The sequence below is a fragment of the Rutilus rutilus genome, assembly GCF_951802725.1.
Source record: "Rutilus rutilus genome assembly, chromosome: 19".
NCBI lineage: Eukaryota > Metazoa > Chordata > Actinopteri > Cypriniformes > Leuciscidae > Rutilus > Rutilus rutilus.
Window position 1 is genome coordinate 16,373,933 of NC_140232.1, and position 25,461 is coordinate 16,399,393.

General features: G+C 42.9%; 1 protein-coding gene across 1 annotated transcript; it reads right to left on the reverse strand.

Moving 5' to 3' along the window:
• Positions 1-2,478: 2,478 nt before the first annotated feature.
• Positions 2,479-6,284, reverse strand: fzd10 (frizzled class receptor 10). The gene has a single exon (XM_084389488.1). It carries the CDS (start codon positions 4,948-4,950, stop codon positions 3,208-3,210), a length of 1,743 nt encoding a protein of 580 aa, XP_084245614.1. The 5' UTR covers positions 4,951-6,284; the 3' UTR covers positions 2,479-3,207.
• Between the last annotated feature and the right edge of the window lie 19,177 nt (positions 6,285-25,461).

The following is a 25,461-nucleotide window of genomic DNA, read 5'->3' on the forward strand; positions in this document are numbered from 1 at the left end:
CCCCAGGGCCCAGAGTCCAGGTGGCCCTTAAACAGCCTGGTGTGTACACAAGTATGTGTGTGTTTGAGAGATGGGCTGGTGTGACAGAGCATAACTGAAGAGTGTGTGTGTGTGTGTGTGTGTGTGTGTGTGTGTGTGTGTGTGTGTGTGTGTGTGTGTGTCAAACGAGGCCTCTCTGATTCATGTGCCTGAATTTTGAAACACTACAAGGACTTTGTAGAGACTTGAATACCCCCTGGGCAAAGTACAGAACACACACTTCACTCAATCCTTCTCATCAGATCAGACCTGTTTTAGATCTTTTTCACACACACATACACACACTTTCACACACTGCCGCACTTGACACCTAAAGTGAGCTTTTAAAGGGCAGAGAAATTGTCCAAACATACCATAATCTTTTAATGACGGAAAGCGTAATAAACGGCATCCTAATACATCTTTGCTGTTTGTTTTATAAAGGCTTAGTGAGCTTTTAATATTTTGAACAAAAACTATATCGAAATATTTTCTTTGATTCACCGTCACAATTACTACTTGGATATATCACTTCATTTTGTCTTTGAAGAAGGTAGAATGAATGAGTTGTTTCACAGTAATTATGTGAAACAGGCTGGCAAAACATCTCATGCGTAAGCTTCTATTTGTGCGTTTCCTGCATGAACATTTAAGATCAAAGTCAACATGGAGTTGAACTTAAAATACCAAATGAAATTCTGAGTGAATTTGCAAAACAAGCACATTAAGAATGAAGACAGATCAAAAGACACCTGATGATCTGGGTGTGTGCATTTCTTGGGGAAACAAACTGCTTTTTATGAAAGCAGTAATGTGATCATTTAATAAGTAAGCATTTGTTTCTTTAAAGATATTTCTCATTTCATAACACAAATCAGATTAAACTGAATCAAATACGCACATCAGGAAAAAGAGAAGCTTATAGGACATGATAGGGCATGTAATGAAAGTGATTTCTTTTTTTGTTTTATGTTAGTTTTTCTCCAACTGTGCAATGCCTGAAGGTCAGCCTCACCTGTCTATGCAAATGTGCTATGGATTCAAGCTAATGACACGATTCGATTACTAAAGGGCGTAATGTTAAATATACTTCTGTTTTCAGACAAACAACCCTAAGGTTCATTGTGTGTGTTTTTATGAACGTTGGTATCTCAGGTCAATCCAGTATTAAAGTATTAACACCATAAATGTATGAGTACATTATTGATGTGCTTGGCACATGGCACAAAAAAAGACATTCCCATCAAACAAAACACTGATGAACAGACAGACAGACAGACAGACAGACAGATAGACAGACAGACAGACAGACAGATGATAGATAGATAGATAGATAGATAGATAGATAGATAGATAGATAGATAGATCTGATAGAACAGAAGTTTAGCATTAAGTTTAAAAACAAAGATTTATATGTGATTGCCGGTAACAGACTTTTTGAGTGATCCACTCTGAAACAGTGAAAAAAGGCACTGTTAAATCAAAGGCAACACTTCAAAAATGACCCAATTTGATGTTACAAATAAAACCGAGATAAAAAAACACCAAACCTGGAGACCAAAATAAAACAAACTTTAAAGCCCCTGCTTCAGTATTGTTTTTCAATGAAACATGGAAGAGAATAGATTAATTTTAATAAGATAGGAATATGAAAGCCAGGGCATTTTATATTAATAAAGGTCCTAAATTACACATTTCTTCAAAATCGTTGATGTTATTAAAGTTATAAAGGTTAATATATATAATCTACTTATTTCTCAACAGCCATTGTGAGAGTCACAGGTCTAAGTGTGGTTGCTCTAACTAACCCTGTTCTACTCAAAAAAATAAAAGCCAAGGCCCAAAGTACATCAGAGATGAGGCTGAGGCCTGAGATTGGGTCTCAAGTATTTCCTCTCTTATGATGTTTGTCATAAGAATTATCAGGATCTCATCCTTCAAAATGTTTAGCCCAATGGATTAATCGTACGTATTTATTTCTGCAACCTTAAAGGAATAGTTCACTCCAAAATGTAAATTCTGCCATAATTTACTCACCCACATTGTTCCAAACCTGTATATTTCTTTAGCACAAAATAAGTAAATTAATATTTAAAAAAAAAAATGTCTTCTTCATACAATTAAAGTCAATGAGGTTCAGTGTTGTTGTTGACCCTATTGAATTTAATTGTATTGGACTTTTTTGTTCTGTAGAAGAAGGTTTGGAACGACATGAGGGTGAGTAAATTCTGACAATTAAAAATTTTCGGGTAAAATATCCCTTTAAGGTTTTGAGGGTTTTAGCTAAGGGATGTTTGGTAAGGTATGACTGATGACGAATATTCATTGAATCTCTAGTGATTTCCAGCAGACGTATCTCTAAAATTAGATTACAACACGACAGAATGATTTGAATACTTCTTGAAGTAAAAACTTTTCAAACTCAACACAAATCATAAAAGCGTTTGCTTTTCATGTCAAACATTTAAAACTAAAATGTTTTATTTATTCTTATAAAATATGAACCTTTAGAAATATACACAAATGTATGTAGGACATTAAAAAGAGCTTGGTATAACAAAACAAACCAGGGGGCATGAACTCACTGTACAAAACAACTCAAATAACAAGTTTTTCTCTTTGTGTTGGCAATATTTAGTGCTTAAAGATTTACTTTGTTCCATGAAAAAGCCTACAAATAGGCAGTTCATTCTCTGCCGAGGCCTTTTTGAGCAGCTGCACTCCAATGTCAATGCAGTTGTGTATGACACGGCCTTCATTTCCATTGAAAAGCCACACGACTATGCCACGGAGGAGCCGCTTTTCCCCGAGCCATTCACACCCATTGTTTGTCGAGTCCTTTCATTGTCTTTAATCACAGCCCTACAGTATCAGAGTCCCTTTTTCTCTGTCACTAAGGGAAACAACTATTGCACATGACAAGATACAGGCATCCCAATGACAGCAATAGGGACTCGCTCCCTTTTTTTCTTTGTTTCACAAAACGATCCCCAAAGTCTGAAGCAAAGTTTCAGATGTAGTACAAGCACTAAGAACCAAAAAAAAACCTGTTGGGGATGTAGCATCTGAAGTTTGCATATAATAAATATGAGCAATGTTGTGTTCTCTGCTGGCTTGTCTCTTTATAAAACAGTTTGTCTAAGTCCAGCATTTATTTATTGGCCATTCATGTGTGTATAGAGGCCCAGCTCATACACAAGTTGCAGGAGGACCTGCTGGTTCGTACTTGGTTTTATGTCCTTTGAGTGCAGGATGAGGCTTGAGGTAAGGTCCACTTCCTGTGAAAACACATGCAGCCTTCCTCCTCGTCTTCTTCTTAAGTTTGCGGCTGAAAATGTTTTGCCAAGACTGCAGCGTTTTGGAGGTCCAGATCCACATGCCGCTGGTGATGCCCACCACCAGCAACATGAAAATCTTAACCATAAAGATCTCCACGGCTGGGATGGAGCTCTTCATCACGCACTCCTCGCCGCTCTTACTGTCCTCAGTACACTTTTGCTCTCCTGCTAGAATCTTCCAATAATCCATGTTGAGACGCTCGTAAAAATAGCAGGCGATGACACATGTGGCGGGGACCGTGTAGAGCACGGAGAAGACGCCAATCCTAACCATCAGCTTCTCCAGCTTATCCGTATTCTCTCCTTCAGTCTTCATGACCTTACGGATGTGAAAGAGTGCCACAAACCCTGAAAGCAGAAAGGAAGTGCCAATGATGAGGTAGCAAGAGAGGGGAATAAGAACAAAACCCGTCAAGGCTTTGACATCCATGCTGCCCACGTAGCAGACCCCTGTGAGCTCATCTCCCGCCACCTTTCTCATAACCAGTATCATGATGGTCTTAATGGCTGGTATGGCCCATGCTGCCAGATGGAAGTAGCTGCTGTTAGCTTCAATGGCCTCATGACCCCATTTTTTCCCAGCTGCGAGGAACCACGTGAGAGTAAGAATGACCCACCACAGGGAACTGGCCATTCCGAAATAGTAAAGAATGAGGAAGACTATCGTGCAGCCAGTGCTTTCCAAGCCTTCCTGGATGATGTACTGAACGCCGCTGTCACGGTCACAGGCCACGTTTTCCACCCCCACAAAAAGTCTTATAAGAAAGCCCACTGAGTAGACACAGTAAGACATTGACAGGAAGATGATGGGCCGCTCAGGGTACTTGAAGCGCTGTGGATCAATGAGGAAGGTAAGGACGGTAAAGGCACTTGAGATGAAGCACAGGATGGACCAAATGGCAATCCACACCATGGAGAAGCGCTTGTCACCCTGGCTCCAGTACACGTCGACATTGGAGTAACACTTGGGGGCACAGGACTCACTCTTCTGTACGTAATGAAACTTTCCAGGGTTGCTGCATGTCGCCTTACCGACCCTCTCCTTAATAGGCAGTTCTTGGCTGTTACCTGGCCGAGGGGGTCGGGAGTCTGGCGGCAGAGTGTGGAATCCTTTTGGGGGCTCGTCTGTGCCGTTGTTAGGTGCCTCCATACAGAGGTAATTGGGGTCATTCTTATTTGGCAGTCTGGAACAGTCCAGTGACTCAGGCCAGTGGAAGTTAAACTGCTCCATGATGGGTGAACACTTCTGCCTTGCCTGCTCGCACATTACTCGGCATGCTGGGATGGGTGTGGATACTTGCTCCGTGCACATGGGAGCATAGAGCGAGCACAAGAAAAACTTCAGATGGCTGTGGCAGCCAAACTCAATCAGCGGAGCAAACTCATGCAGCTTTATGGCTGCCTCACTTTGATCTTCATGTCCCATTAAATTCGGCATAACTGTCAAGTTGTAGCCAATGTCTTTGCAGAGTGGAATAGCAATCTCCTGGCATCTTCCTTCGCCTGGCCGGTCCGGGTCGATGGAACTGATAGCGGAACAAAATCCGGCCACGCACAGCAGCACAAGGCTAAGTCCAACATTTGCAGCAAACATTGTCTTTCAATATTAACTCATGTAGCGTGGATTATTCTTTCAAAAAGAGCTTTATATTTTTACTAGAAAAGTTGTTTCATTGTCACTCTTCGTAATTGTAGCTGAAAAAAAGTTATTGTATCCCAAAAAAAATGAGAAGGATGAGGTTGAATTAGTACAAAAGGAAACGTTTTCCTTAGCGAATCAATCAAACTGAATCAGTAACTCAGATTCCAAACAATCATTTCAGTTCAAAAACATCTGTCAAAAAATCTTTAGATATATGAGAATTATTAGACAGCTTTCACCATACAGAGAGGATTCACACAGTTTTTTTTTTTTTTTTTTTTTTTGTGTTTTGTTTTTTAATTCACAGATGATAATTCCTTCTTCTAAAGCTCTTATGGTCCTCTCCTGTGCGATAATGTTGACGGTCTGTTTCCCTCACGAAAGTACACTTACTTTTCAACTCGCTCTCGCGCTACTTTCCTCATTCATCCTCCGCAAAATGTATCCAAACTGACCAAACTGAAGGCACGGAGTCATTTAATTACAGTCATCTGAAAATGGGTGAATGAATCCGCTTGGTAAACGTGTGAATATTCACTTCAGCTCGTCTCCAGACACCCCGTTTATCCGTCAAGAGTTGTTCGCTGCCTCGCGCGCTGTCTGTGTCTGAGCTCCTCCGCCACCGTCCTGAACTAACCTGCCAAAAGACCCGCCTTCAAAGACAGCTGTTTTACATAAGAAAGCCCAAACTGACACACTGATTATCCTTAAACCGTGCGGAACTGGCTGTGCAGACCTCAAATCCTAGTCAGTCGTCACCACTTTACCTCTGGATCACAGTAAATTACTCACTGGCCATTTGTTATTGTTGTTGTTTTCTCTCTCAGACGAAATCCCTCTGATGATTTACGAAACACTTTTCGGCGCAAGTCAGCGATAAATCTCTCGCCGAGGACAACCAAAAGGATTCAGTGGCTTTCCAGTCGAGATGTGTCCCCTTTCTCTCTACAACTGACGATTTTCACGCTCCGACCATTGTGGGAAGAGAGTGAAGAGAAAGGAGAGTTTTTATTCCTTGAAATTCCCCTCGCTTTTTATTGTTGACTGAACTAGAACTGATGGCTGAAGTATACGAGTCTGTAGGCTACTCTCATCCCACGCAATTCGAATGACAAAATCCAAACCATGAAACCATTTTGATCAAACACTTTTGCTAATCTTCAAGACAAACTTAATGTTGACTTTTACTTCTGCATAGTTTTGACGTTCCCTCTGGAATTTCTTATGGAGTTTCTTTCTTTCTTTCTTTCTTTCTTTCTTTCTTTCTTTCTTTCTTTCTTTCTTTCTTTCTTTCTTTCTTTCTTTCTTTCTTTCTTTCTGGGTTTCAATTAATGAGTAGCCTAAGATAAAGTCGGTGATAAATATTAGAGACTTGAGAAACTTTGTTCAACAACATGCCTATTGACATATTATGTGAATTTTAAAACCAGCTTTTTACATAAATTGCAACAATGATATAAGTTGCTTTATACGAATTACTTCAGTGGTTCATCAAGCATTATTCTTGCTGGCATTTATACTATGGAAGTGAATGGGGACCAGAAACTAACATTTTTCACATTTTGTGTTCAACAGAACAAAGAAACTGATACAGGTTTAAAACAACATGAGGGTGAGTAAATGATGACAGAATAAAAAAAAAAAGTAAAAAAAATCATACATTTTTGGGTGACCTATCCCTTGAAGGTATACCTTTATGTAAATAGTGTTAGAACAAAATCAAAGTCTTTTTGAGGAACATTAACATTGATCTCATTTTATTCATAAATCCAAAATGTATACATGATTACCAACATGTTTACTGTCCTGGACACTCCACAGCCTCTTTCCTCTAACATAAACATGATTTTTAATAACGTATAATGTCATTTTGACATGTCTTGCTTGTCACAAATGAACAATTCACTACAATGCTCATGTAACAAAGACTGTGTTGTGCCAGAAATCACATTATACACAACACTGAGTGCTTTTATAAATCCGCGGCCCTTTTCAAAGCTTTAAATGAATATGTAAAATACTGTACTCAACATACAAACATTGAACAAGTGGCCTTATATGCAGAAGTGGGTGTGTAATTGCATAAAAGACATTCTTAGCATATGCTATGGCAGTTTCCATTCTTCACCCTCTGCTATCAATCGTAAATACTTGAATGCATACAGGATAAAAATGCCTTAGGGATGAATTCTTAGACAAAGGGCTTCTCAGTCTTGTTTTAGTGAATTCATCTTCGACTCATGCTGGGGCTAAGGGCTGGCAAGCTAGGCCTAGTATTAGTCTAGCTCTCAGGGCTGTAACCATGGCACACTCCTTAGGGGCATCTATGCATGCCAACTCCCATAGCACACTGTGTGAAAGTTTTGATATTGTTGAGGTGGCATGTCAGAGTTCAACTGCCATTATGTAAGCAGGGATGAAGGTTAATGCTCTGTCAGCTGTTTTTCAGTAAAATAAAACACTCAACAGTGTTAATTAAAAAGGAGTGTGCTCCATGTCTATGTCAACTCAAAAAGAGGGTGAAATGTGTCTTTGCATGAGCTAGCTGTTGTTGGTACTGTAAGTCTCATGTGGCAGCTATGGATAAGGCAAAGAGGGCCTCATGGAGCAAGAGATACCAGATAGCTGAGTGCTCTCTCATGTTACTCAGTAAAAATGTGATTTATCAGTGTAACACCTGACGACATGGTTTTCTGGAGATCTTGGTCAGAACCCTCTAAAAGCTTTTTTATGACAGCTTGTAAAGTGCTTTTTAACAGCTAAGATGTCGACCCTAGTGTGAGACAATTTACAAGAGTCTCAGTTACTTATACGCCTCAGAGAGGTTAACAAACCCAATATAATAAACTTGAAGCTATACTGAGCACTACTTAGCATTCAAATTGGTCATCTTGGGCAGTAATTTGAATCAAAGTGATTTTGCAATAATATCTGTTTAGTTTGGATGTCAAAATGTAAAAAGACAGCCTTTTTCCCCTGTTTTCACAGACAAGGCTTAAGTCTAATCCCAGACTAAAATGCATGTTTGAGCTGTTTTAACTGAAAGTAACTTCCTAACACAGTAACACACACATCTATTAAACTATTTCAGTGCCATTGATTTGTCTCAAGATGAACACTACTAATGTTTTTTTTCTAAGGCACATTTATAAAAGCTACTTGAATGTCCTAATTGAACTAAGGCCTATCTCAGTATTCCTCAATCTATTCATTATAAACAATATAACAAGAAAATTATAAAAGAATGCCTGTTTTTCCATTAATCTTTTGTAAAAAAAAAAATGGTATAGGGTCGCTAACGACCCAAGGTGTGTAATAAGTCCAATTCACCTTTTTTCCACAAGGTGGCAAATGTCTGATACACAATGATGAAGTGACATTTCGCTCATAGTTACCACAGACAGAAAACAAAAGAATAGGAAGTATCATCAGCAAAACTTGAAATGGCTCAGTGATTTACTGCAGAGCAAGAACGCAATGAAATATTAGTGTCACTGTCACTTGATGGTGGATCTGGTGAAGAAGCTGTCAGCGATCAAAGTATTGATTTTGTAGATGTTGAAAATGATCGTTTTGAGAATATGTTTGAGATTGCGAATATAAGCCTGAATGTACTGGGAAATTAACTCTGATGAGGACAGTGAAGATGGTATAAAACATCTGCTCAAACTGAACCCTTCCAAACTCCTAAAGGTTACAAAATATGCTTTATTTTATTCTTTTGTAATTGTTACTCTAATATCAGGAGAGTTTTATATTATCGCGACAGGTATAGATCCATCCGTGTTAGATATAGATCCGGGTCGCTAAAGACCCGAATGTGTAACAATGATTGGCGAAATATTCATGCATTTAAGGGTTAAGCTCTCTAGTAAAGTGCCCAAGACCCCTCTAAAATTAGCCTAACAAGTCTGACAATACTGGAAGACCAACTAACACCAGTAAACCAGCTTAGGCTGGTTTAATAAAAGGACTGTTTCATTCATAAAATGCCTGTTTGACCTGCCGTTTAACCCCAGAGTTTTTAATAAGGATGATCACATGTACATATCATCATTTTCCCTTGCTTTGATATGTAAGAACATTTTCATCGCTTTTGCTAATAATGAAGGCTTTCAGGATGTGTAACATATCACAGCGCTCTATGAATCACAGACAGACAGCCTCATTAGCTCACTGATTGACACTTCTAAAACATACATATAATACTGAGATGGCATTTAAATGGCATGCTGTGTCGTTGCGCAGTCGGTCTCAGCTGATTTGTTCCCACTTTATTTTACACGTTACTGTCCTGTGATTGTTTTGCAGGCAGTGAGGATATCGCTTTGAAGAACGGGAGAAGAACAGAGCGGAGAATCATGACCATTCAATCTTTATCATCAGTAGCCTTGGCAGCTCCTACTTTCCCTTTCATGTTTTGTGTTTGTTTATTTCTGCGTCTAGCATCCACCACCCTCACCGTTTCATACTCAGTCCGTTCTACAGTTATCCTTTATAGCCAAACACACACCCACTCACAAACACACAAACGCACACACACATGCATGAACTTTATCTCTTCCAAAGCACAGCAGCAGCAGCAGCTCGCTGGGTTCCATCTTGGTGGAAATCAGAAAGTGTGAGATAATTCTGTAACTAATAAAGAGAAGGGAGGCCCTTTGATGGCTCAGACTGAAAAGATATTTCATGTTTTTTGTGTGTGAGGGATTGGGGAGATGTGTGATTCTATGGAGCCTGCGCGCTCCCCTGCTGTTCCTCTCTGCCTAGAAGCTGGCCCCCCTCTGGCTAATGTTATGGAGAAAGGAAGGCATTTTAGGGCTGCCTCCCCCCTCTCTTAGCCCCCCTTTTTTCTTTTGTTCCCCTTTGAAGAATGACTTTAGACATTTTATTTACATATTTAACCATGGATGAAAGAAAAGAGGGTTGCGAGAAAGAAAGCTCCCCGGGCTCTAGTGGGAATTTTGATAAGTTTAAATGAATGGAAATCTTATTAGCAATTTTTTTTCTAACAGTCAAAGCTTATGTTTTTGGTGACGTTTTACATGCCGAGAATGTGGTACAACAGGAGAGGGCTACATCTGAGACGAGGTCGTCCGCAACCACCTCATCCGCTTCAACAAAATGCCTTTTTCCTCACTATTCCTCCGACAGTTGTCAACTGCAAAGTCAAAGTGAATCTTTGTGCACTTCAAACGGTGGATTGGGGGGGAAAGCAAGTATCAGCTTGAATCCGTACAGCTTATTTTTATACTGCAGTATATGTGTGGTTTGAAGAGGAGCTGCTGGTGGGTTTGGGCCCTGAAGGCCATGTTGGCCACAGATACAGGAGAACCACTGTCTTAATCTGCTTAAGTCTCTGTTCTCCTCTCAAACTATGTACTCTGAAACAGGCCATACACTTGTGTTCTGTGTTATCAAGTGCATCAGAATATTGATGGTTTGTTTCTCATTTTGTGACCAATTTTCAATTTCATTTTAAAGAATTTATTGGGATGAGTATTTATTGTGGTACTTTACTGGCATGACAATGCTGTCAAAGCATGCATTGCATTGCATTGCATTGCATTGAATAAAATAAAATAAAATAAAATAAAATAAAATAAAATAAAATAAAATAAAATAAAATAAAATAAAATAAAATTAAATAAAATTAAATAAAATTAAATAAAATTAAATAAAATTAAATAAAATAAAATAAAATAAAATAAAATATGCCTGCAAGGATAAAGATTTCTATCTTAAAAAATGCTGCTATTTTAAACTTTCTATTCATCAAAGTAACCAGATTTCTTTTTATTAAGCAGCACAACTGTTTCAACATTGAGAATAATAAAGTCACAGAAGCTAATGGCTGCAGAAAATTCTGTTTTGTCATTACAGGAATAAACATATTACAAAATAAAACTCAAATAAGTTGTAATAAAATGTAAAAATATTACAGTTTCACTGTATTTTTGATCAAATAAATTCAGTTTTGGTAAGCAACACAACTCCTTAAAAAAAAAAAAAATGTTGTACATGTAATGTACATATGTGATTTGTAATTGTTTACTTATGCATGCAGTCATATATCAAACATAGTTTGCCACATATAAGTGCACTGCTCTTTAAAAGAAGATAATATTTTTTATATTAATACTATTAATATTCTGGGTCTCTAGTCTCTACCCAAAAGTATTACATTTAAGTGAGATCTTTTTGTGATTGCGTGAGCATGTGCGAAATTCTTTCATTCCTGACAGACCAGCAAAGGATGAAAGTTACACAGCAGTGCAGACATGTCTATCTGAGTTAGAATTCAGAATCACAGATTGCAAAATTAATCCCCTCATTGCGTAGATCCCCTTCATTTTCAAAATGCAAAAGGCTGTTTAAAAACTCACTTCTCTAAAGGGTCAGATGATTTGAGGAAAGACATGTGAGCTCTTCGATTAATAATTTAAGTGCTTGACTACTTCAAAGCCTGCTGTGCTTTATGCACACATGGTTTTAATGGATCAATAACATATCATTTATTAATAAATCTTAATGTGTCCCTTTATACATCAGACACATAATCATCTAGGCCCACTTTGAAAACATGAACAGGGAATTAGCGCTAACAGTTGAAAAGCATTGCATGAAAACTTAAAGATGTATATTCTGAATTGTAAACAGTTTTTTTTTTTGTGTGTGTGATTTATGACAAATGTATATTTTATAACATTCACCACAAACAACTTAGTAGTTATATTTTGGCTTAGTTTTCATATTATTGAAATTTATGACACCAAATCCACACTATAAGCATTTTTTTCAGAACTCATAAACTGGATCACATCAGAGATAATCAATAAACAAAGGCCTCAGAAACAACATCAAAACACTGTAGTTCTTGCGGTCGGGCTGATTTGTAGGGTTGAGCTGATGGAGAGCTCTGATGTGTGCTGTAAACACAGATGACTTCATGTGTTGTGTTGGTAATAGAAGTGTCACTTTGAGAGCCTGTCTTCAGAGCTGCGCTTCGCTCTGACCTCATTCGGCTTTCAAGTGGCCATCTTTCAACTGAACTTAGTCACTTTGAGCATTCACACAAACCCTAGACAGACAAGCCAAACACTAAAATGACATCCTATACATCCCAGTGCTTGCGAAATGTCATTTGTCATTTAATTGCAAATGTGCTTATAAGAGAAAAGATTAAACCTTTTAATGTGGGTTAGTCTATTTGAAAATGGCTTTATATGCAAAGGCGTTAAATCAGTCACACCGAAACTCTCATGTGAAGTAACGCTGCAATAAATCAGCAGAGACTCAGCAAAACATTTTTTCACAAATGTTCAAATTAAGTTATGAAAACGTTATTTCAGAATGTTCTCTGAATGTTCAAAACATCTAAAAAATAAAAAATAAATCTGGTTATGTGAACGTTAAAGGTACACTATGTAATTTTTTTGTTCAAAATTGAACTAGTTTATATAATGATCGAGATGACTCAGACGCAGAATGTACTGGGAAATGAGCTCTGACGAGAATAGTGATAATGGTTATCATTTTGCAAACATTATTGAAACATTACATTTGAATGCTCTCTAAACATTCTAAAGTAGTGACATTTAGAAAAAAAAAGAAACTTCCAAAGTGTTTCAGGGAAAAAACTGTGTATAAATAATGTTTTAAGAACATTATAAAAGACCAACTTTGAACAAACATTCTATTATTTTTACTGGAAGAATGTTTGTTCATAACTTAAGAGAACCAACCTTCTGAGAATGTTCCCTGTTCAGGGAACTTGAATGCTTCTTCAATATTTACATTTTAGAAGAGAATTTTAGTCCACAAAGTACTTTTGACATAATAAAGTGACTGAAAAGTACCCAGAGTTCTTGTTGGGGCACTTGAGTGTCGGTCACTAATCAGGAGAGACTCTATGTTTCTTGCCCCCTTTTTGTCGTCTAATCTGTCTCTGTCTGAGTGGCTAGGCTGGAATCAGTAGTCCTGGGGGTTAAGAATGAGGAGGGGTGATGGAAAGAGAGAGGGATGGAAAAAAGAGGATATGGGGACACCCCACTGGTTTTGGCTCAGGAGGAACAATTCACACAGAAGACCTTCTTGGGTTATTCCCACAGTACTCTCTTACTGCGCAGACACACATGCACACGAACGCACACACATACACACTCCAGTCAAATTAGATTAGGGCCCTCTTCATTCTCCCTATACTGAAATGCTGGCCTTTTCATTACCATCGACCCCTGACTTGCCACTCAGATAATCCAGATCTTCCTAACATAAACACATATACACAAAGATGATATGTATTAACGTATTGACACAACTTTTCTGAAGCCCATACAAAATTCACTGTCACTATTGTATTCTGGGTAGTTGCCAGGGTGTTGCTATGTAGTTGCCAAAATGTTCTCTCTCTCTCTCTCTCTCTCTCTGTGTGTGTGTGTGTTTTAAAATAAATGGTTGTTAAGGTGTTCTGGGTTTAGCTAAAGGTTGGAATTCACTACAATTCACTTCTGAACAGATTTTAAAACACTAGGCATCATACACTTGATGACTTTGTAAATGGTTACAGAGAAAAACTGGGCATCATCCACTAAACGACTGAGGATCACACGCTAACAGACTTTCAAGTCATTCCAAACACAACCGGCTCGTTGCTAGGAGACACATGATAAATGAAAAGTATTAAACATGTTTGATATCCTCTGACTGGTTGGAATCATAAAATCGGAATCTGTGGCCATCAAACACTGTGCAATTGTCTGTGAACTCCGACTGCCCAAAATCTGCAGGCTCTGACTTCCACCAACTAGCACTGAAAGTATAGGCAAAAGTTTTGTAGTGAATTGTAGCTTTAAGTGGTGGTATGGTGGTTGCTATGGTGTTATAGATTTGAAAAAGAACATCTCGAAGCCTGTATAATAGTCTACTCCAGGGCAATGTCAATGGACAATAAGTTACAACTTACGCACTTCTAAATATTTTAGAACTTAGATGAAACGTAACTCTACGTATAAACTAAATATGTACATATAAAAATAGATATGATATGTTATTTCTTGATTAAGGTATTTTAATGATGTTTTATTAACAAGGTTCGGGAGGAGCACGTTCAGATAAATAACACAAGTGGAGAGCACTCAGCAATCAATGGTAAGAGGTGTATATATACTCAGCAGTCTCACCTCATTCCATTGACAGTTTTGCAGCATCCCTCCACCACCCCTTCTCCACACTTCTAGTCCTAAGCACTTACATACGGGGGGAGTACTCTGGGTTCGGGCCGAACTCCGAGCTCGGAGCCCTCCCTCCGGACAGCACGCCAAATACGCATTAAACCTTACCCCCTCAAATTATATGTAAGTGTGAACTCGTGAAATGGAGTTACAAAGCAAAAGAAGTTAGAATCAACCTTAACAGGAGAAACTAAAATTCTCAGCGTTTTAAAGCAACACTAAAGATTATTTTTTACCTTAAAATAATGTTTCCAAAATCGTTTCAGTGGTTCATCAAGTTGTAACAGGGTGAAAGGCACTTCTGGATTCGCTTTGCGGCCCTACATCTGCTATAACCGCACTATGCAAGTTTACCAGATCGGGTAGCGTTTCTGTAGTTCGAATGAGACATAAGAAACTACAAATTTGACTTGCTTTTCGGCAAGCGTTACAATTTGTTTTTCTTCGTTTCTGATGTCGCAATACATCATACATTCATAAAATCATGCATCATACTCTACCTTGTCTGTGGACATCGTTCATTCCAAAGCCGGTGCTGGATAAACAGCGAGTGTGCGTGCTAGTAGTTTAAACGTACAGTATGTAATCTTTTCGCCGCTAGGGGTCGCTAACCTCTTTACAATAACAAAGGCGTAGTTTGATGACGCAACATTTGCTAAGAATTATGGATCTTGTCGTCAACGTCAAGCCGACCGATCTAATAATGTTTATGGATGACTGAATACATCGATGTTTTTATCATGACTGTGATATGAAGCAGTTCGGGATTGCTAAGAGACAGCTATCAGCTCCACACGCGACGCGAGTCCCGCGGATATAAAAGGAATATGGACATTTCATTCTACCAAACTACACGCAAGTGCAGAATTACAACTCACAGGTCAGTTTATTAGACAAATTAAACTTGTGAGGTAACGCATCGCTGTTTCACTTGGTCTAACATTACACTAGCACACTAATCTGCATTTGAATGTGTTGAAATTTATGTGTTAGTTTGTCTGTATGAGACTAGCAGTAAGCTAGATCAACTTTAGAATAACATACAGATCATATTCTAACATTTTATCATTGTTGAATATAACATTGATTAGTTTTATGTAAATGTGCTCACCTGTTTAATAAAGTAGGAGCGGTCGAAGTCTCGGACGTGGAGCTCTCATTTATATACTGTCTATGGGAGCTCTAGGCATCTCGAAAACACAGCGCTGATATTGATTCTCGTTTTAGTTCTCCTTTTTTATCCAAAGTCTGCTTGCCATGGTCCATAATGTTTGAACGAAACAACAACAGCGTGCAAATAGACATTACGAACTACACAGTTGTCCACGTCTGTCGCTTTGGTTACTATCAAAGGGCTCTGGTTCATAGCTCTGGGTGCTATGGCAGTACGAGCGGAAACCAGGGACAACGCGAATATGACGCCATTGACGGCGACAAAACGGAAATAAAGAAACGGGACGTGTCTTCGAATTAAATTAAAAATTTCTCCTGGTTTGAAAGTTGTTGGAAACAGTCGGGATAATGTAAGTACACAACTAAAAAAATATATATAACATAGATATAGTGATTTTTGCTATTTTTAAAGCAAAAAAGTTACATATTGTGCCTTTAAAGTCTACTGCTGCAGTAGGCTAAATTATTTACGACAGCGGTAATGTACAATTCCGCTTCCAACCTGTAGGGGGACCGAAGAGGAAAAGTTCTTTGGTGTTTTTTTAACATCTGCTCATGAATTTGAAGGCAGCTTCGATCACTGATAAACTTTATATTATGTGACATCACGACTACACGCAACGTTATGCCTCAAGAACAAGTGGTGCAACCAGTTAGTTACAAACTAGTCATTTATTTAAGTAAGTATTTTAAGTAAGAACTTACAAACGGCTGCTGCCACCCTGGTGTCTAGAAGAAGCAAGAGAAGGAAGTTCAAAACTCTAATTTCAGCAATAAAAATGTGTGTTTTCAAGTTTAAGATAAATATTGATATAATATAAATATATTATATATTTAATATTTTGACAGCCCTAGCTTATATTAAATAAAAAGTTATTTTAAGAAAAGGTAACAAGATGCAAATGTTAAAGTGCTGAAAGTGTGCTCAAAACCTATTTGTCTGAAATAGGATATTCAGATCTAACTTAAAAGGTTAAAATGAAAATTATGTAATTTACCTCATGTTATTCCAAACCACTATGATGTTATTTTCTCTGCGGAACACAAAAGATGATTTTTTGAAGAATGTTGGTAACCAAACAGTTTCGGTGACCATTGAAAATCGTTTAAAAAAAAATCTAAAATAGCAGAATGTTTTTTGTGATGGGTAGATAGAATATACAGTTTGTACTGTGTAAAAACCATTACGTCTATGGAATGTCCCCATAAAACAGGGAAACCCAAAATGTGTGTGTGTGTTTAAGGGGAGGGGTGTCAGTGAGAATCCGTCCAGCTGTTCATTGTGTCAACCTGTTGCTTCCCTTGAGAAAGGAAGTAAGGCATATGTGTGTGTGTGTGTGTGTGTATATGAGAGAATCTGAGAGCAATCTCTTTATTACTGCCATCACCACACTTTGTCTCTCATTCTTCACCCTATTCAGCCATGAAACATCTCACTAATGCATTTACAACTGGGTGTTTGCAGTGGGCCTCAACAAAGATTAATGTACATGCTCCTGAGAGAAAGCGAGAGCGAGAGCGTCTACGCGTTTTGACTAACAAAAGACAAAGGCTGATCCTAAACATCATGTCATAGCCTTTAGAATAAAGCACCCAGAATTCAGCGCCTGTAAGGGAGCGATTCCCAAACTAGCACTATGTTTAATTGCCCAGGTCAGTAGAAGACTCTGAATGCAGGGAGCTGTGAAAAGACCAGTGAATTATGACTATCTCAACAAAGTCTGTGACTGTTTCATCCCGCAGACCTGTGAACCGCCTGCCTTTAAAGTCTGATGAAAGAGAGAGAACGAGTGAGTGAAAAGATAGATTAAAAAGACGTCCTTTCCCCTAAGCTTCCAGCGCTAAGCAGCTTTCATTTATTCTCTTATGTGCTAAGTAAGATGTTCTGTACTATTACTAAAGGCATTCTGGGAAACTTTCAGTGGAGGACTGAAACTTCACTTGGGTTTGTAGCACTTACGCATAAACAAATTTAATCACTGGCTTCAAGGAGAGTTTTAGCTTGGTTAAAATATCTAATAGGACTCTTCAGTCGACTTAATTTGATGATTTAGAGCCGTCTCGATCCATCTGAGAAAATTACAAATAGAAAGGGCACTTTTGGAGGGTTTATTTTTGGGCCTGAGTATGAGAGACAGAGGGAGGGAAAAGAGAGATGATGAAAGAGGGAGAGAGAGAGAGAGAGCTTTGGAAAAGGAAAATCCTCCAGAAAACGTTCCTCTCCATTCATTATAGTGCATGGAAGCCATTTCATGCGGCAGCAAATTGAGATCAAAGTCAAATTAAAGCTGACTCGTTCAAAGGCAGATAAAACTAAGCGAGCCTGCAGCAAAATTTTCTCCATTGATTTCTTCCTCCTTCACTTTCTCCTTCGTTCTTGCACTCTCCTTCTCCCGTGATCCTTGGGACTTCCTTCTAAGAGGAAGAGGCTTTTAAAAAGTCCTGCAGCAGAGTGCTGGCATGACTGAACAAACAAAACCAAACCCCTAAAAATTCAACCAAGACAAAGTGCTACAATAATACAACTCATAAAAATTAACGACACAATAAACTTGAGAAAGCAAACTATAATGGACTTTTATGAATGGTGTTTGACTTATAAGCTCTGTTCTAAAGCCTTGTCCTGCCAAATAGGCAGCATTTTAAGGCATTATCGATGCTCCCAAGTGAAGGTTTCCAAAGTAAGTTTAGCCAAATTTAAAAGCTGCATTATATCTTTCAAATAGAAGGCAATGTGGAGGATGGAGGACGGCGTGATCGGAGCTGCGTTTTTGTTTTGTGACGTTGGTTTTGCGATTAAAGATGGAATGTAGACGTATAAGTTATACGATTGAAAGAGCAAAAAGGAGAGTTAAGAGACAAAATCTACGACTTGCAGTGCTACATATCATCGAGGATGAGGCAAATGCTATCTATCGTTGTTTCCATGTTCATGGAGTTATTTCGTGGAGTAAGTATTTTCTAAACTGTGTGTTTACACGGCTTTTCAAAATTTTAGCGAGTGATTGGCCAAACGCATGCCATTTGAAAGACCACGATGGTGGTGTTTCAAATGGCATGCGTTTGGCCAATCAATGTACATTTATGTCACTGGTAGTTCCTATTGTGGTGGGTTAGACCCTGCTCTGAAGTACGAGCTAATTTAGTCCCCCCAAAAGGCTTTCCACATAACTAAAATCATTCCCAGTTCCTTGGGTGCGAACAAAAAGTGGGTAGTTGCAACACTATCTCACGACCAATTTGTACGAATTCGTACGAATGATAAAAAGTTGGCTAATTCGTACGAATTCGTACGACCTCACTCGTACGAATTTGTAAGATTTGTCTAAACCCACGTGATGGGTAGGTTTAGGGGCGGGGTCAGGGGTAGGTCATTCGTATGAATTCATACGAATTGGGCAATTCGTAAAATATGTACGATTTTACAAAAATTGTACTAATTCGTACGAGTGAGGTCGTATGAATTCGTACGAATTAGCCACCTCGTAGAATTTGTACGTTTTCCCGTAGTTGACAATAGAAAACTTTCCTCCGTTTTGAAAGCCCCTACTGGTCAAGGACTGCCCATTGACATGTAAAGTGACCAATCACAGTTAGTTTTATTCAACATGACAGTGTTAATGTTGCTACAATACACCAATTGCGATGACGTATTTTGTGGGCGGAGCCTACCTACTTGCAGAAATTGACAGTTCTGCAGTAGCAGTCAGATATGACTGTTAAAAATATTTACAACACAGATTATCTGCATGCCTTCTCCCATTATTTTACATGATTTGGTACTGCCTAGCCAGCAGCAAAAACACAAAAAGATGTGGACTATTATAAACCTGTCAAACAACTCTGTACTAATGGCAAACAGCACTTACATGTCTGGGTTAGTGGGCTATTAACTGTTTTTCAAGACTATACTGCTATTATTACCGTCTAGTCTATGTAATACGTTACAGGTTTAAATACTACTTCATGCTGTAACTGTAGGGATAATATATTACTCCCTCTATGAACTGCATTATGTAAATGTTATGTAGATCTATTGTTTACATCAAATTCATTCTTTATTCATCAGTCTAGTCTGTCCCTTTAATGGCTTGCAACTGTTTGTGTTTAGCTTCAAAGGGCGCCTTTGACGATGGTATTCTATAATTTGTTTTAATTTTTAACATTCTGTTTCGGACATCCTAAGGCACAAGACCTTGAAGGATCAGTTCTCTTACGAGAGGTTCTCTCGTATTGCGTAAGCTAGCTTACGCTGCGGGAAAGTCTCCTTTCACGAGATACTGAAGCCAAAAATTATCCTAATTTTTTAAACTTTGTCAACGCAGTGCGGCAGCCTGCAGACCTAGGGCAAGCGAGTCGCGTGCCCATTGGCTGCTCTGCGGCAACTGCAGCAGCCTATGGCTGAGCCTTGCGCGTGACGTCACGTCCAATGAGCGCGCTTGGCGCGCTTAGTGCGTCACAGCCCGTCATTAGGGGTGTGGCTTAGAGTATATAAGCAAGGAACAGAGGCTGCTTCGCTGATTTCTGTCTCTTCAGCGAAGCTCTTCGCATCGCTGATCTCCGAGGAAGCCGCCGTTGAATCCAGCGACCAGCACGCCGAGGATCTCAGCCTGAGGACGCCGGCCGCTCGCCGCCTTCAGCCTTCCCTGCCTGCTGCGCCATCCGGCCTTATATCCTTTTCTGCTCTGTTTTGTGTGTGTGTGTGTGTCCGCCGCGACACACTTGCATCTAAAAGAGCGCGAGGCGTTGTTTCAAATGCCTCGCACATCCTGTGGCTCGTGCAGAGCCTCGCTCAGCGACGGAGACCGCCACGTGCTGTGCGCTCTCTGCCTGGGTTTTGACCACGCTGTTCGCGCTCTCTCCGAGGGCGGCTGCGAACAGTGTGAAGATTTACCGATGTCGACCCTACGGGCTCGACTCGCTAAATTCGAAGACACTCCATCTTCTCCGGCCGCTTCTTCCGGGCCACGAAAGAAAAAACGTCGCTCTCAAAGGCCGCCGGAACTGGACGCTACAGCTGAGCGCTCGCCGGAACCTCTCCCGCGAGCCTCGCTCTCTCCTTCCCCCCCACCCTTCTCCGACGCGCAGCGGCCGGCCACTGCCCGCACTGCCGTCGCCCTGGGGGATGATGCAGATGATGCCGCTGACAGCTGCTCTCTGCTCGCGTCTGACAGCGAGGAGTGGTCGGGCTCTCACCGCTCCGCCCCCTCTACTATGGAGTCTTCTCGAACCCGCGCTAGTGTTGACGCAGAGCTTCTCCGCCTCCTCACTTTAGCGGTCGAGAGAATGGGACTGGATTGGTCTCCACCTAAGGAGCCGGAGCCCAATCGCCTTGACGGGTTTTTTCTGCCTAGCCGCCGCCCTGCGCCTGCCTCTAGGTCAGCACCCTTCCTGCCTGAGCTCCACGCCGAGCTCTCTAAGTCCTGGAACGCTCCGTTCTCCACCAGACTCCGCTCGCCAGTCTCCTCGGCTCTCTCCCAGGTGGACGGAGCCGCCGAGAACGGCTATAACGGCATCCCCGCCGTTGAGGATGCTGTGGCAACGCACCTTTGCCCGCCGTCTGCTAGATGGCGCTCAAAGTCTGCCCTGCCGTCTAAAGCCTGCAGGACCACCTCAGCTCTCGCCGGCCGCGCTTTCGCCGCCTCCGGCCAGGCTGCTTCCGCCCTGCACTCAATGGCTATTCTTCAGATCCTTCAAGCCGACCTCCTCCGTGAACTGGACGAGAAGGGCTCGGATCAGTCTGCCTTTACCGATCTCCGCAGCGCTACGGATCTCGCGCTGCGCGCTACCAAGACCGCTGCTCAAGCCATCGGCAGATCCATGGCCGCACTCACCGTCATCGACAGACATCTATGGTTGACGCTCGCGGACATGAGTGAGTCAGAGCGCGCTGTGTTTCTGAACGCACCACTCTCGCCCACCGGCCTCTTTGGCCCTGCGGTCAGCGGAATTGTGGATCGGTTCTCTGAGGTACAGAAGGCGTCGCAGGCGATGGACCTCTTCCTGCCCCGCCGTTCGAGCTCAGCCACAGGCCGCCCTCAAACTCAGCCTCCTGTGCGCAGCTCTAACCAGCGCTCTTCCAGGCCCCCCAACGCTTCGCAGCGGCGCCAGGGCAATCGCCCCAGGTCGCGCTCGACCAGCCGTCACAGACCGCCGCCCCCACGGGGCCCGCGGTCCAAGATCGCGTTGAAGCCCGAGCCCGCGAAGTCCTCCTAGCATCCGCAAGGAGGAAAAGATGGTTGAGTCCCGCTACGGCCGGACCGCCATCAAAACGCACAGCTCTGTCAGTCCCCTATGTTCAGGCTACTGCAGCAGCACACACCGCAGCCAACGAGCCAGTAATTACACTCGCTCGCCTGCACACAAACGCCGTTTTCACGGCGACCCAGATAAATCTCAAAAAGAGTATAAGTGCTTTAAGTGTAGAAAATGTGCCCACACCCATGTGCTCACTGCTTCACACAAGTGCAATCCCCATGGTAACGCGCCCAGAGCGCTCTCTCATAAAGCGGCCTCACACCGCTCGAGCACTAAATGTAGTAAAAGTGCCCACACTTCCGTGCTCACAACTACTCGCTGCTCGCTCTGTCACTCAGTTACCTCAAATTGCTACGGCTCAAGCCGCAGGGGTTTTAAGTGTAGAAAAAGTGCCCACTCCCGTGTGCTCACTGCCTCACACAGACCAGGTTCCCATGGCAACGCGTCCAGAGCGCTATCTCTTAAAGCGGAAACTTTCCGCTCGAGCATCAAGTGTAGGAAATGTGCCCACAGCCCTGTGCTCACACCTGCCCACTGCCCGCTCTGCCAGACAGGTTGCAAACCTCATAAAGCCCCCAAACACTGGCCGTGTCATAAGTGCATATCCCGCGCCAGCTCACGAGCACGCGCGCCCACTTTCAGACACCATAATCCCCACGCCGCCCTCGCGCCTGGGTTGTTTGACAGCAGTTCACGCTCCATCGTCCAAGATCGAGCTACTAAATTCTGCACAGTCGGCCAGCCCTGTTCTTCTGCCCTCGTGTCCGAGCATCGGCGGCGCGCGCGCCGCCCCGTCTTCTCTGATACAGGTTCCCCATCCCGCGCAACGCGGCGATCTGAACCCAGAGACCATTCGACCCCTAGCTATGCATGCAAAAGCATGGGAGGCTATTCAGGGCGCGTCAGAATGGGTGCTCAACACCATAAGACACGGTTATTCGCTCCAATTTGCTCGTCGCCCTCCGCGCTTTCTAGCGCAGACGGAAACGAAAGTGAGTTTGGAAACAGCACATCTGCTTCAAGCAGAGATAACAAAGCTGCTGCGAAAAGGGGCCATAGAACAGGTGCATCCTTCTCTGAGCGAGTCAGGCTTTTACAGCCGTTACTTCCTCGTTCCCAAGAAGGACGGAGCATTAAGACCTATTTTAGATCTGAGACATCTGAACAAAGCCCTCATGAGACGGCCGTTCAGGATGATTACAACCAGACAGATCCTCGCGCAAATTCGCCCAGGAGACTGGTTTATCTCTCTCGATCTGAAGGACGCTTATTTCCAGATCCAGATAACTCCCCGTCACAGGCCATTTTTGAGATTCGCCTTCGACGGTCGAGCTTATCAATACACAGTCCTGCCGTTCGGCCTGTCTTTAGCACCCCGTACATTTACGAAATGCATGGACACGGCTCTCGCTCCCCTGAGGAGTCAGGGAATGCGAATTCTGAACTACTTGGACGATTGGCTCGTTCTAGCGCAGTCAGAGACAGAACTTGTGTCTCACAGAACAGCGCTACTCGACCACCTGGAGGTTTTGGGTCTAGCGGTCAACTGGACAAAGAGCTCGCTCTCGCCCCGGCAGTCGATTTCCTTTCTCGGAATAGAACTGGACTCGGTGGCGATGACGGCCAGATTGACGGAGCAGCGCGCGCGCCGCATCCAGCGCCTCGCTGCATCCTTCAAAGAAGGCAACCGGGTTCCCCTGAAGGCATTTCAGCGCATTCTGGGGCATATGGCCTCAGCTGCAGCAGTGCTTCAGTTGGGTTTACTGCGCATGCGCCCGCTTCAACGCTGGCTGAGAACGCGCGTATCCCATCGAGCCTGGGCGACCGGCGGCTCGCTAATCAGAGTGACTCAGGTCTGTGTCTCAGCCCTGCAGCCCTGGCTAGCAGCCGAATGGTATCACACGGGAGTGAATATGGGAGTGGTCTCACACCGGAAAGTTGTCTCTACAGACGCGTCCAACCTAGGTTGGGGAGCGCTCTTCGAAGGCAGACCGGTCTTTGGCCACTGGTCAGACCAGGAGAATCTCCTACACATAAACTGTCTAGAGATGCTCGCGGTCGAGAAAGCGCTCATGCACTTCCTCCCTTTCCTCCGTGGTCACCATGTTCTAGTCCGCACGGACAACACTTCAGTAGTGGCCTATGTGAACCGCCAGGGCGGTGTCAGATCAAAGCAACTCTGCGCCCTGACGGAACGCCTCCTCGTATGGGCTCAGCACTCTCTGCGCTCTCTGAGAGCATCGCATGTGCCTGGCCATCTGAACGAGGGCCCCGACAGACTGTCCAGGGACAACGTTCCCCCTGGGGAGTGGTCTCTACACCCTCAAACAGTCCAGTCGCTGTGGCGCCGCTTTGGCAGAGCGAAAGTCGACCTCTTTGCGTCAATAGACAACGCACACTGCCCAGCGTTCTTTTCAAAGAGCGAGGACGCGCTGGCCCAGTCTTGGCCCAGCGGCCCGCTATATGCGTTTCCGCCAGTCTCTCTGCTGCCTCAGGTCATCGAGAGAGTCAGGAAAGCGCGCCACACAGTGCTCCTCATAGCCCCGTTCTGGGAGAACCAAGCTTGGTTCCCGGAACTCATACAATTGGCAGACTCAGCCCCCTGGCCGATTCCGGTGCGGAGAGACCTTCTCTCTCAAGCCCGCGGCTCGATTTGGCATCCCCACCCAGAGCACTGGTCTCTGCATGCGTGGAGCCTCAACAACTACATGCTGATCTACCAGAAGGGGTGATGAACACGATCATACAATCTAGAGCCCCCTCCACGAGGCGGCTCTACACGTCTAAATGGTCTGTGTTTAACAAATGGTGCACTACCAAAGGGCTCAATCCACAGACATGTGGGGTCTCACAAGTATTGTGTTTCCTTCAAGAGCTACTGGACGCGGGCAGGTCCCCCTCCACGCTCAAAGTCTATGTCGCGGCCATTTCAGCGCTCTCTGTGTCAGAGCCGGGCCGCGCATTAGGAAGGAACGAGTTGGTCATCCGCTTCCTTAGAGGAGCGAGGAGGATGAACCCCCCGCGACCCCCTTCGGTTCCTATGTGGGATCTTTCACTGGTCTTAGACGCACTGAAAGCACATCCCTTTGAACCCTTAGAAACTGTGGATATGAAATACCTCACGCTCAAAACCGTTTTTCTGATAGCACTGTCTTCAGTAAAACGTGTGGGAGACCTTCACGCGTTATCCACTAACGCTGCGTGCCTCGAGTTCGGACCTAATGACTCTAAAGTTATTCTCAGACCGAGGCATGGGTACGTCCCAAAAATTTTGGGCACTCCCTTCAGAGCGCAGGTCATTTCCCTTTCAGCCCTGCCGATTACTGGCTGCGAGGCAGATAGTCACCTCCTCTGCCCAGTTAGGGCGCTGAGAAGCTATATTTCGCGCTCCGCCGCCTTCAGGCGTTCAGAGCAGCTTTTTGTTTCGTTTGGTGGGCGCACCAAGGGTCTCGCCGCCTCGAAGCACACTCTGTCCAGATGGATAGTCGATGCTATCGCAGCTGCTTACGCATCTAAAAACCTGCAGTGCCCCTTGGGCATTCGGGCACACTCCACCAGAGGCATGGCCTCATCGTGGACGTGGTCCAGTGGGATTCCCATTCATGACATTTGTGCAGCGGCGGGCTGGGCCTCCCCCTCCACATTTGTTAGGTTTTACAACCTGGATGTTCCCGCTTTGCAGGCCAAAGTGCTATCAGTCTAAGTCTCGCGTAAGCCAGCCCACTGTCTGTGCGCGGGCTACGCTGCTGATTTAGCTCTACTGGTTGAGCTACACTGTATGGAAGTGTTAGTTGGACCG